This window comes from Rhinolophus hipposideros, assembly GCF_964194185.1.
Source record: "Rhinolophus hipposideros genome assembly, chromosome: 7".
Taxonomy (NCBI): domain Eukaryota; kingdom Metazoa; phylum Chordata; class Mammalia; order Chiroptera; family Rhinolophidae; genus Rhinolophus; species Rhinolophus hipposideros.
This window is the reverse complement of record NC_138053.1, coordinates 80,209,852-80,223,798: the sequence shown is the minus strand read 5'-3', so window position 1 is coordinate 80,223,798 and position 13,947 is coordinate 80,209,852. Positions and strand designations below refer to the sequence as shown.

Sequence of the window (13,947 nt, the reverse complement as noted above, 5' to 3'; positions counted from 1 at the left end):
ACCACCAACACCTCCACCACCTCCAGGCCAAACACCACTGGAGAAAAGATAAACAGAGAACTTGAGAAGTGCACACGACCACCTCTTTCCCTGGGTGCACCAACACAGGGACCTTTCAGTCATCTTCTCTGAGCCCTGCTTCCCTCCTTCAGAATGAAGTGACCACAGTAAGTGACAAAGCCAGAATTCACACACTTTTCCCAGCTTCAGAGACTTGCTCTTATACTACTGTAGGTAGCAGAATAAAACCTCACTGAGACAAAATCTATTTTGATACCAAATCCGTCTATTCTGAATATTATAATTAAAACATAAATGATCCTGGAATTTGGGGATAATACTACCCATTCATAAAGAAATAATGGAATTGAGAATATAAATCACAAAATAAATTCGCACTACTAAACTGACAGACATATGGAAGACAATCCTTCACAACCTTAAGACCAAGAAATTTGAAGAAGGCCTAAGGTTGTATTATATGCTGTCTAATTAATTATTAAAAAAAAACTGATCTGGTGAGTTTTAAACCTTAATTTCTATAAAAGTCATATTTATTCCCAATGGCAGCAATCCATTAAGAAACTAGACTTTTTAGGGGGAAAATCATCCCTTAGATACTAATAAGATGAAAAAAAAAAATCTATTAGCATACTAATGTGACGAGAGGAGTAAAGACTGATTTTTGGAAGTATTTTTCTATCTTATTCTAGAAGCAGCTCCAGGCAACATCCTGAAATAAACCTGAGAAACGCCATCATCAATCACAGAGGAACGGGGTTCGATACCCACCTCTCTCTGTGCCAGTTTCTGTTTGTCAGTTTGTTTGACTTTGGGACTATTTGCTAGGAGGTGGCGAAGTTTCACATAACTCTTCCATAGTTTCTGGTACCTAAGGAAAAGGACAGACAGACATCAGACAAAGAGAAGGCAACTCTGAAGTCCAACAAAACCAGTGGTTTTAACAGACCTGCTCAGTCATAAACTGCATTCTTCTCAATACGCTTAATGGCAGCAAACCTTCATTCTAAGGAAGGATATGGTTTTTGAGGTTGAAGGTCAGGATGACCAAGAGTCATCTGAAACCTAATTATTAAGTTGATTATTATTATTATTATTATTATTGCTTATTTGGGTTGAAAAGGAGGTGTCACTATATAGATAAATCTCTCCAGAAAGAATTCCAAAGGAGACACACAAAACCAATAGAAACAGATAATGTTTCTTATTGTTACCTCTTTCAAAGTAACACATTTTATTTATACGTGTACTTTCTGATGTTTGTAAAAGAAAGAGCCTTTCCTTATTAAGAATATTGTCAGCCTCTGAACTGCCTATACTGAAAGTAAAAGTTGGAGAGCATTAGAAAAGATAAGTCTATTTGTGCCAGTACCTAAGCTACATAGCTGTATCCATTTTTTTCCACTGGGGAGGGGAAAAGACAAATGGTGTACACCAATCTGTGTATAGCATGACAAAAATGAGCACTTTTGTAACCGAGTATGTGATAACCTGGATCAGTCTAAAGGATCCTGTTAAAATCCTGGGAATGGAGACAATGTGAGTACTTCATCAATTCACACTCCTGTCATCTGAGTCCACGAGAGCCCAATCACATTCTACTAACATTTCTCTGACAAGAAGGGACTTTCAAAGGATTTTCTGTCCTCTTGAAATTGCTTCTGTCATTGAAACTGCTCCTTTCTTGGCCTTAGCTGGGTCTCTCCTTTTTGATAACAATTTTTTAGAGAATGGAGGAAAGAAAGAAGTACTTACACAGTGCCTGGTTCACTGCTTCATACTTTTATCCAAAGGGGGGAAAAAAAGAACAAAACCCTTTAGCCTCTTCTAATATATTAGCCAAAATTGTATTTATGAATTGAAAATCTCCCATGCCCTTTTGTCCCATTATGAATCCTTTAAAAAAAAATAAATTAAGTCAGGAAACTGTTTAACGAGGTAGAAAATTCAAACACTCCTGAAAAACATAATGATACTATTTCCATTCCCACATATCCTCATCTTCTCCCGGAAAAACACTAACATGCCAGCTTGAAAAACCCAAACATGGAAAGTAACATCAATTCTAAGAGTCAGAAGTCACGGCTTCTCCTTCAAGTACAGCCCTTGACTTCGCATGGGATTTTGAGTTCTTATTAAGATGACCCAAAAATAGAACTCTGCATAAATTCAGCAGTGCTAGGAACCAACATGGTACTATTTTCCTCTAGAGGGCATTGAAAAAATAAAAATAACAGTAACCATTATAATTACAAATAAAGAAAACCGTTCCTTAAAGGTTAAAAACATACAGGACTCTTGTTAACCAAGATTGCCAAGGATAAGCAATTGAAAGATAGTTTCCTGAAGACAAATATGTAGAGAAAATAATTCTTCAAGGAGCTACCAAAACTTGTTTCATTTGGTAACCTAAATTTGGAAACATGACTCATTTCAGGTCTTACGTTTTAAAAAGGAAGACTAAAGGGTAGTCTTCTGCTAATTCAGCTGTTAGTAGAAGGTGAAATTGGCTAAGACAAACACTGAGAAATATCTTACTGTGGGTCTCCTGCATAACTCAACTGTGCAGGGCGGATCCCAAAATGGACGATAATTGGAAAAGTAATCACATCAGGGTTGAACTGTTCACGATCCAGTTGATCAATGCGGACAGAGCTTGGTTTCTACAGAGAAAAATCAAAGCCATTTATTCCCATAAGAAGTCTTTAAGTTTTGACTTTAACCTAAGTAGGGAAGAAATTAATCGGATTTTTTTTCTAGGAGAGCCTCATCCCCAAAGGGAAAATGTCATTTAGAACCCTTTAATCATAGCAGAGGCACTATACAAAAACAGTAACATCACCCTTGTAAATGAGTCTGTGCCATTTGGCATAATGAACAATGATTTTGTCCTTTTTTACAGTCCACACAGAAACCTTTAAAAATTAAACTTAAAAGGACACCCAGTCAGATATAACTTTCCCTTAACCTCTCCAAAGGCACAAGGGAAGTAGTCCACATCAAAGGGAAAAAATGTGCTGGCTTATTCTGCTTTAATTCTACATTTCAAATAAATAGCTTACTGCTAACTCAGGATATAAAGACAGAGGCCTCCATATACATGTTTTTCCACGCGTTCTGTGTACCTAATGTAGTCCTTTAATTCTAAATTTTTTAATTAGAAGGTATGGTAGTACAAAGGCCAAATAGTTACGCTTCTCTTATTAAGTCCATGTAGGCTGTTTTAATTTTAATAGAGAGCCTCATGTCTTTTTTTTTTCCAAGTCTACTAAAGGAAGACATCAACAGCCAGTTCCTTCTTAAGTTACTACAAGATGAGGAACTATTAATATTTGTAAATTACCTTTCATACTGAAACCTTAAATTTGTGAAAACATGGTAAAATCATGGAGAGTATGTTACCATGTTTTATATTTAGCAACCTCCTTTCTTATACTCAACTCTCAGGGCAATGCCAAATTCAAAACGAAATTCTTACTAGGAGATTGTGGCTCAGCTGCTTCAGAGCCAAAAGCTACAGTAGAATTGATCCATGCAGACGCCAAAAAGCTGCATTCTGTCGCACAGCAATGCGCAACTACTGGAGTCTGGTGGGGGGCCTGGTATGTCCAGGACATAGCGGCTTCGGCGTTAAAACTGGGATAGCCCTCAGCGACTGGGACAGGCTTGTTATCCTGCCCTCAGTTCCCAGCGACTGGGACAGGCTCGTTACCCTGCCCACAGCTCCAGCGGCAGTCAGTGATCTGACAAATCTAAGCAGGTAACAAAGTGAATACATTTGTGTAAGTTCATCTGCCTTAGTTTAAATACAACTGACACTTAAGTTTTTAAAGAATATTTAAATGTCATTTAACCATCCAAATTTCCCTGGTATCTTAAAAAGTTGATCTCTGTTCTAGAAAATAATAAATAAAGAAGGTTTGGGTCATAGGTAACCTAATATAAAATTATTTAAATGCTTATCATCAGTAGCACTGTTATTTAGGTCTAAGAATTGTTTCCAATATTTTGTGCATCAAAACAGCTGGATGGGTTTTTAAAAGAGGAATAGCATAACTGAAAAATGCTAGTGAATTATTCATGTTTCCATGATTTGAAAAATCATGCTATGGTATCAATAGAGGAAATAGTGATTTAAAATATCTATAGTATCTCTAAATTTATAGGGGTGGTGGAGGAATGAAGTAAGTTCTAGAATTTAGCCACACCCTATCTTACCATCTTTGCAGAAGAATAAAAAACATAATGACCAAAATATTCCCTGCCAGGGGCAAAGTGCCAAGAGAGGGAGATTAATTCTTTCAAGTTCTGCAGCAATAAAGTACTTAATGTGGCCATAATGGCTTGAAAATTTAATAAATTCCCCAATATTTTTACCATTGGGCAATCTTTCAAAGCAATACCACAGAGGATGAAATGTGCTGCTGTGTATACTCTGCCCTATTCTCAAAAGGCTAGAATGAAAGGCTATTTTCATGATACTAAATTTTCAGGATATTTTCAGTCCTTAAACATATTTTTCGATAAATACTAAAAGAGAATTAACTTCACCATGTCCCTAAGCCTGGCACCCAAATTTACCTTTCTTAACTTATTCCCGATTACTTTCCAACATAAACCTTTTATCCTGACTAATCTGGCTTCCTCCTTATCTTCAAAAGTGGCCATCTACCATGCCAAGTATGTACCTTTAATCCTGCCAATCATTTATACAATTTCTCAATCCCTTACAACCCTCACTGGTGTCGATGAAGATCCCGGGCAGCCCAGCCGAGTGTTCTCACCTAAAACTACAGGCTTTCCTGGCTGGTCTTTCTACTGGCTGGTCCACTGAATCAGCGGTTCATCACAGACGCCTTCCCATGGACAGGCGTCACGTACAATCCATGCACTTCACTAGCACCTGGCTCATATCGTGGTCGTCAGCAAATGAGCTGGATGACTGTGGCAATGGAGTAAATAAATGTCCTCTATGCACTGGCTCAAAAACAAGCAATGAGTGAGTCAGGAGCCCCTAGGGATTTTTGTTAAATACAGATCCTTGGGCCCCATTACTTGAGAGTATCCAGAATGGGGAAGAGCATGACACTCCAATATGTCCAAAGGCTCTCCAAATGATTCTAGGATTTCAGGGAATTTTAACCATGCCATGGAAGAAAGCTCCAGGGTGAAAGTGTTCCCAAAGTGTCCACTGTAAATCACAGGACACGCTTCAAGAGGACCCACCAAGACGAAAAGGTATGTATGCTACCACCATCACTCCCACCTATCTTCTGACCTAGCTATAAAACTGACAGAACAAATGTAAATTTATGCAACTGTTTAAAGAAGAAAAATTAAATTCACAGTCATATTCTCACAGGACTATGACTTGTGTATTTCTTTAAAAGTTACTTTAACAATTATTATGTGGCTTAACGTAACAATAAAAACTGTATGACTTTTTTTAGTTTTAAGTGAGTTTTATGCTTAAATATATTTTTATTAAACACTTTCATTTTCGAGTTCTGTTTAAAATAATCAGCATTAAGCTGGAATGTTTGACTTGCAAATACCAACATTTTGTTTGTGCAGATGTTACTGTCATGGTACAAAAAGTTGACCCAGAGTTTTTATTTTTATGAATCAAGACTATTAAACAATTTGGCAGCCTTTTTAAAACAACAGCTTTGTTTAAATAGATTATTCTGTTTATTTACATGGAAATGTTTTAATTCTCCATTTCTAGAAAACTTTATCTTGATAAGATGCCAACATATACGTATTTTATGAAATAACATATTTTCAAGAAAAAATCATTTTGATTAATAGATAAAACATTTTCTTTATAAGAGACAGCTAGTTATCTTTTAATTCTCTGCTTTTAATTTTTATATTTTTACTTCAACAATTAACATTAGAAACTAATGTTCAAAAATTAAGAAACAAAATAAATGGGAACTATTTATAATAATTATAGAAAAAGATCAATGAAAGGATCAATAAAAAAGGACAAATACCAAAAGAAAATTAGACACAGGATATTAATAGGTCATTATCAAAAGAAAACATGAAAGGCCAATAAACATTTAAAGTACCGATTTTTGCTAAAAACCAAAATAACCACAAAACTAAACTAAATAATATTTTTTTCCCTATCAAACTGACGAAGTTTTTTGTTGTTAAAATAGTATAACCAATATGAAGACATGGATGTTCTCATACTTTCCTAGTCAGAGTGCAAATTTTACAAAACTTCTGGAAGGCATTTGTAACACGTATCAAAAGCCTAGTTCTGTGCATACCTTCAGACTACTAATTTCACTTATAGGACTTCTTCCTAAGAAACTAAATGGACACATATTCAAAGATACATACAGATATGTATGTATATGTGTGTATACATATGTTTCTACACACATATACAAATTCAATACAGCATCATTTGTTACAGCACAAGTCTGGAAGCAACCCAGGTACCCAACAACAGGTTAATTATGTAACTTAGGGGCCTTTTTTTTTTTTTATTACACACCTAAAGAAATTTAAGACTATAGAAAAATGATAATTTTGTGGTGGCTCTTTCTGGAGAAGGATAAGAAGGAAAAGGTCTGAACATTTAATATAATAATATTTAACAGTATGATGCCAATTTTATTTCAAAACAGTATGAAATACATCTATTCTAAAGAGACTAGGGAAGTGAATAGTATCATCTCTGGACAACGGAATTATGGATCATTTTTCTTGTCTTCTTTGGGCTGTTTTTCTATTTTCCTAATTTTCTATAGTGATGATATATTACCTTTATACTTAGAAAAAAATCCAACCTGAACATACCTAAAAATTTCAAATTTCTCCATAATGCACAGAATCAATGTACTAATAAGATGAACTTACTACTACGTATGCCTATATTGTAATATTTTTTCTTTAAAATACTAAATATTTTAAAATAACTAAATATTTTAAATAAACTAAATATGTATTTAAAATAATAAATATTTTAAAATAACTCAAGGACAAACAGCAAATGAGTACGTGAAGCTTTGGCAATGTTGTTACTGTTTTTGTGAAACACTCAGACCTGGAAAGAAAGGGATTCCATCTCTGAGGGTGTGGGCACTACAACGCACCGTTCCGGGGTTGGTGACGATCATGCCCTTGCATTCTTCTGCGTATTTCTGCCACTCGAGTTCTTCCCACTGAAGCATATTGGCAATCTCCTCCTCAGGAACCAGGGCTTTACTACACCGCAGTAAATAAAGGAGAATCTGGTGCATGGACAGCACTTCCTTTCCTCCGTCTTGGATGGGAGTGGACAGACAGGGGAAAATAATGCCACTCAATTAACAGCCAATCACCAGTCGAAGAAGGGAAAACAAGACCATGGGGGAAAAAAAGAGCATTTACATAATAAGGTAATTCAGAATTTGTATTGTTTAACCAGGTGCCAAATAATCCGAAAGCCACTGATTTCACTGTTGAACAGTGCTCACAAACCATCTCATTCATTAAATGGCAAGAGCAACATTATAAATGATAAAAGGCTCCCTCTGTGAGGTATGCATATAAAAAAAGTGCCTACCTAAATAAATTTAAAAACACCTACCATAAAGAACCAGAGTTTATAATATACAGAACCATGTTAAGTCTTCAACATTTTATCATTCTTCCTAGGGTAACAGATGAAAGCTCTTTAGAAGTAATGTTATTGTCTTAAGGAAATTCTAAGCTTTTGAGATATATATGGATGTTTTCCACAAGCTATTGTTGTGTTATGGTCTAATGTTTTGGTTCTAATGTGCTGCAGCTGCTGTGATAAATAGAAGTAAAGAGCTTGTACTAATATCATGAAGATCATTATGGAGTTAGTACATGGAAAAATACCAAGTATTCTGAGACTTACAGAAGCATATATTACTAAGTACGGAGGGAAAGAGGCAAAAAACAACAAAGGACACAACTAAAATATCTCAGAAAAAGCTAATTAATCTGGTACTTGATGAACCAAAGACATTCATTTAATGTGGGCATGAATTCTGGGTCCACTGGCTTCTGCCTCTTCTTTGGGCTTAGTTTCTTCACCAATATGCATAACGACCTTGTACCCCTTTCCTTTGCCTAAGCCCGCCCAAAGCAAGGGCAGAGCCCTAAAGGTTTACAGGGTAATGACCACCATCTCCGGGTCATGAGATATACCACAACAGCAGTATAGGGCCAAAATGTCATGGAGAAATGAGGGGACTGAGATGATGGGGATGAACAGGAACAAATGAGAGTGTCTGATTTATGCTGGAGGAGTTAATGACACCCAAGGAACTTGGCGTACCAAAACACGGAAAAGGATAAAAGATTTTAATACAAGCTGCTATGGGCTAAGAACTTGGACAGGCCTCCATATCTCAGAAAGGAGAGAGCAAATATCAAGATTTCTTTTTGATTTGTGTTTTTTTAAAACTCTCAGGTGCTACTCTGAAACTAGACAGCATTGCTGCTATAGGGCTACTCTATATACAGAGGGTGCCAAAAAGATGTATACACATTTTAAGAAAGGAAAAAAATGTATTAAAATTGTAATACTCAATATATACCAGTAACAAAAGATGAATACAAGACATGTGTATACATTTTTGGCACCCACCCACCCCCAGTATATATGCATATATATGCATGCATTCATTCATTAATCTAAATATCTGCCCATTCATTTCACAAATATTTACTGAGCACCTATTTTGTAGCAGGCACTCTTCCAGACCCTGGAAACATAGTGGCAATCTAAATAGCTGAAGCCACTTATATTCCAGTGGGAAAAAAGAGACAGTAATGAAGACCTATATAATAGATTAGGTCGAGATGAGTGCTTTGAAGAAGGATCAAATTGGGCAAGAGACTGCAGCCACATGTAAGAGGGTGGTCAACAAACGCATCTTTGAAGGAGTTCCATGCGAGTAAGGACTTCGAAGAAGCAGAGGAGCCCATCATGCAGCAATCTGGGAGAAAACTGTCTCGGGTAGAAGAAACAGTGCAAGGTCCAAGGTGGAGCAGAAGCGATGTGTTCCAGGAAACGCAGAGAGGCCGGCCAGTGTGGATGGTGTGAAATGAGCATGTGAGGGAGACAACAGGAGAGGCAGATCATGCAAAGCTTTACAAAGCAAGAACTCTGGATTTTATTATCAGAAGGGAGTATATGTTTCACCATTAGGTGTCAGGCACGATGAGTGGTCCCACGTTACAATCACGAGGGGAAAAAAATCACAAGCTCTAAGCCCTCAAGAAGCTAACAATGGTTAATCACAATTTCTAGAAGAATCTTTGTAGATAACATTCTGAAAATAGAGTTCTCTTAAGCAAATACACTGAGCTTCTCTAAAAAAAGAAAAAACTGTCCAAGAAATGACTAAAACACAAAATACAACCCACCAACATGAGAATGTGTTCTGTGTACTGCCTCAAATTATGTTCACAGCAGAGCAACGTTTTATGCCTCATTATAAAACATGTGCCTTAGACCCAGGAGTCACCTTTGATTAACAAACTTCGGTGGTTAAGGACATATTTCTGAGTCTGTCTCAAAGGACATTTCAATCCACCTGCAGGTGCCATGTCTTCCTCAATGACATTCCCCTCCTTGCTAAGGAGTCCAGCCAATCCGTAATGCCTATTGGTCATAATGTCTACCTGTCAATCTGAGCCCATGGTGCTCTCTGCCTCTAGGGGGGGCTGAAGTGAGCAGATGGACAAGAGAATCTAAAGCTGGAATATGTTGACTTGTACGGCACGTGTCCGCATCCAGAATAGCAGATAAAGAAAATGTAGAGTCTTGAGAAGCACTGCCACATTACTGGATTCGCTAGGAACCAAGGAAAGAGTAAAATGGCATTTGGCTCCTAATCTCTGTATTTGGGAAGATTACTACAAATACTGTGGGCCTGTAAGGATGCATGAGGAGTGTCGGATACCATAAGAAGGTATTGTTTTGCTATAAGGATCAGATAAAAGAGATCAAGATTTTATTTGAAGACGTTGGTGCGTGGTGGAAGGAGCAAATATATGCTAAGTATACAAACCAGCACCAGAATCTCACCACAAGCAGTTACAGATGGCTGGCTTCATGGCACTTCTGATAAAGGTGAAATGGACCACAGGCATTGAATTTAAAGCAAAAAGACTAAAACACTAAAAGAGCTACTGGGAGGGAAATATTTAAGCCTACTAAGGCTTAAAACAAGGGCACTGCCCAATTTAGGAGCACACTTGCAAGATACTAAAGAAAGAAGACAAAAAAAAAAAAAGAAAGAAAGAAGATCACCAAATGCTTACAAGAATGTTTCTACCTAGTCTGGGTAAAAAGCTGCCAATAAGGGAGGAGAGTTTTATAGCAGCAGAGAAACTAGAAATCATTTTTTTTAAAACATACACACATCAGGTGCAGAGTTGGTAGTGTCAACTAAGAAAGTATAAATCCACGGTGAAATCGGCTAAATATTTAAAATGCCAACTAAAACCTAAAAAGACAGATATTTACCACTGTGAAAAAGTGGAAACCCAGGGCAGATAACCGGAGGTGAAAGGTTTATCAAGGAGGGGGATTGAGGTACTGCTCCAGGTCTGATAAGGAGGTACAATCCTTAGGAAAATATAAGAAAAGGTGGACAAGACTAGAGAGTCCTGCCAGAGCCTGTGGGCCGACGGCTGTATCCCTCATACCCAGCCCAGCAACAAAGACACTCATAAATATCTGTGGAATGACTTTCTGAAACAGATAAATAACATGGCCACTTGGACACAGACTGCCATGAATTTACTAATGTTAATGAATTGGCTCTTTTGGCTTGTCTGCTTTGCTACATGTTTATGCTAGCGATTTATGGAACTATGTCACTGAGGGCTAGCAAGTAATTTTTATCTTGTTGGCTGAGATAAATAGGACATGATATAAATGAGAAATTAGAGCGGGTAAGCTAAGGTTAGCAGGAATCAAGCCAGCCCTGGGACTGGAACCATGACAATGGCTCATTATTTGGGAAGAACTGGAGTGTGTGTTTCAGGGAATGAATCTGGACAGTCATTAATAAACTGACAGACTTTATAAACTGTTTCTTAGAGACCCAATTCTCTCCATTTATATTGCTTGATCACTTATATGGTTATTTGTGGGAGAGGGCAATTTATTAGGGAATTTGTGTTAAGAATATGGCTGGCTACACAAGTATTTCTCAACAGTCTGACAGTCAATTTTAAGAAATACAAACAAGTCTTCCTCTTTCCCTACATTGAGAATGACTGTATAACTGCATTACTGTATCTCCTGTATATTCCTACTAAGTTGCCTTTATATAATCTTAATTTTTGAAACTTTGTATTAACAACAGGTATTTTCTAAACTTTCCAAATAGAAAGTTGTATTAAGATGCTATATCAATGTTTTTTTCAAACTACACTTGCCTCCCTGGGAACTCTGAGATACTTTCCCAACCTTTGGCCCTCTGTCAGCCATACCAGAGAACTACTTCTCCGGAACGGGGCAATTTCCAACAATCGATGTGCGAGATGATCAATTTGCACAATTGATTCAGGATTTCCAAAGCTTTATACAGCAATGATAGCAGCAATGAACAGGCTTTCCCGTAAATACAGTCTTCCTATCTTGAATGATGGCCTGCCCAGCCCCAGCCCCAGCCCCAACTATTGTTAAAACAAAACCTTAAACTGGCTCTAGGAGAGTTCACATCAGTTATCTGACTTCTAGGGGTAGAGGCAGGGAGAGGGAAGAAACCAAAATTTTGAAAAATTGTTAAAATCTCAAAAATCTGGTTGTTCTATGATTTGACTTCTGGTAAAGTGACCTGCATTGAATAATCCTTGGTTTAAACGATAAGCTTAATTTTGGATAAATCTGTATAAAGCAATTGAGACAGCTGTCTTCAAAACAGGTAAACTAGAGAAAAGTTATGAAGATTGATTAACTTGCAATTAAATATAATAAACTGATATAAACGGAAAGCAAATGAGAATGACAGAACCATGAAATATCTGATATATATGAGAGCTGCTCATTTTCATAGGAGTTCAAGTAAGATGCAAATAACAATGATGTTCACCTTTTGCCTACAGAAGACAAGTAATATCCTGTATTGGCAGATATATAGGAAATGGGCATTATTAAAAATGTTGGTTACAATGATGTCCTTTTTAGAAAGAGTACCTAATTATGTCCTTTTTCGAGAGAACTTGGCCAACATCTTTCCAAATGTAAAATGTGCATAATCCATGTCCTAACCAATAATTTCACTTCTAGGACGCTACCTTACAAAAACCATTGACATAAATTCCAAAGGATAGATGCACAAGACTATTCCTGAAGTATTTATATGGAATGGGGAAAAAATAGGGATCTCCAAAATAGTCTTCACTAGAGGAATTGTCAAAACAAGTAATGTCCATTCATACTATGAAATTGCTACGTAGGAATTAAAGAAGGAGGCAATGTATTTTTATAGAGGATGTCTGAAATACTTGAGTAAAAAGTAAAGTTGTGCAACATACTGAGTGTTAGTCCACTGAAAGAAAACAGCATAATTCTCCCTACACAGGTTAAAACAAATACAAATCAAACGTAAGTCATTTTCACACACCTCAATGGGGTGTTCACTTTTTTACCTTTTACACCTTCGTATTGTTTGTGTATACATGCGTGCACATACAGTCAACTCAACCTAGGGCAAAGGTAATATTCTGTGAAGGAAGAATGGTCTTTTCAATAAATGGTGCTGGATCAATGGGCTTTCCATACTGAAAGTAGTGAATCTCGACCCATATGTCTAATACCAACCATAAAAACAAATTCAAGACAGAGTATGAATTAAATCTGTAGGAAATTTAGGAGAGTATCTTGATAAACTTAGGGTTAGGCAAAGATTTCATAAATAATATATAAAAAGCTCTTGGAGTGAAGAAAAAATATATAAACGGAACTCCATTAATATTAAGAAATTTCTATTCATCAAAAATCACCATTAAAAAAAAATCACCATTAAGATGGTGAAAAGACAATCCACAGAGAAGTACTGGAGATAGATATATAGTTATAGATATATAGTCATTTGTCAGATATATATATACATCTATATATAGATAGGTATATAAATATATACGTATATACATCTATAGATACACAGATATATATATAGATATACCTTTATCTATACACATGTACATGTCAATATATAGATACAGGTATATCTATGTATATGTATATATCTAAATCTATCTACCTATCTATCTACCTGTATATATATATAGATATATATAGATATCTGACAAATGACTCATATAAAAAATACCTACAAATAAATAAGAAAAAGGCAGAAATAACCCAATAGAAAAATGAGCTAGAGGGGCCGGCCCGGTGGCTCAGGCGGTTAGAGCTCCATGTTCCTAATTCCGAAGGCTGCCGGTTCAATTCCCACATGGTCCAGTGGGCTCTCAACCACAAGGTTGCCAGTTCAATTCCTCGAGTCCCACAAGGGATGGTGGGCAGCGCCCCCTGCAACTAAAATTGAACACGGCACCTTGAGCTGAGCTGCCGCTGAGCTCCCGAATGGCTCAATTGGTTGGAGCGCATCCTCTCAACCACAAGGTTGCCGGTTCGACTCCCACAAGGGATAGTTTCCCCCTGAAACTAGCAACGGCAACTGGACATGGAGCTGAGCTGCGCCCTCCACAACTAAGACCGAAAGGACAACAACTTGAAGCTGAATGGCACCCTCCACAACTAAGATTGAAAGGACAACAACTTGACTTGGAAAAAAAGTCCTGGAAGTACACATTGTTCCCCAATAAAGTCCTGTTCCCCCTCCCCAATAAAATCTTTTTTAAAAAAAATGAGCTAGAGATGAACAAGCACTTCAAAAGACGATACTCAAATAGTAAATTGATATA

The 13,947-nt window shown here is 36.9% G+C and overlaps 1 protein-coding gene across 7 annotated transcripts in view; it reads right to left on the bottom strand.

Moving 5' to 3' along the window:
- Window positions 1–13,947, bottom strand: part of DROSHA (drosha ribonuclease III) — a 110,748-nt gene that overhangs the window by 50,260 nt on the left and 46,541 nt on the right. For 5 of the 7 annotated variants that reach the window (XM_081054582.1, XM_081054586.1, XM_081054587.1 and 2 more), the window contains 3 exons: window positions 7,137–7,306; window positions 2,560–2,684; window positions 793–892 (listed from right to left, as the gene is read on the bottom strand). In XM_081054582.1, coding sequence (XP_080910708.1) covers window positions 793–892; window positions 2,560–2,684; window positions 7,137–7,306 — 395 coding nt within the window. The remainder of the gene's footprint in view (window positions 1–792; window positions 893–2,559; window positions 2,685–7,136; window positions 7,307–13,947) is intronic. The other 2 variants (XM_081054584.1, XM_081054585.1) reach the window with 1 other exon arrangement.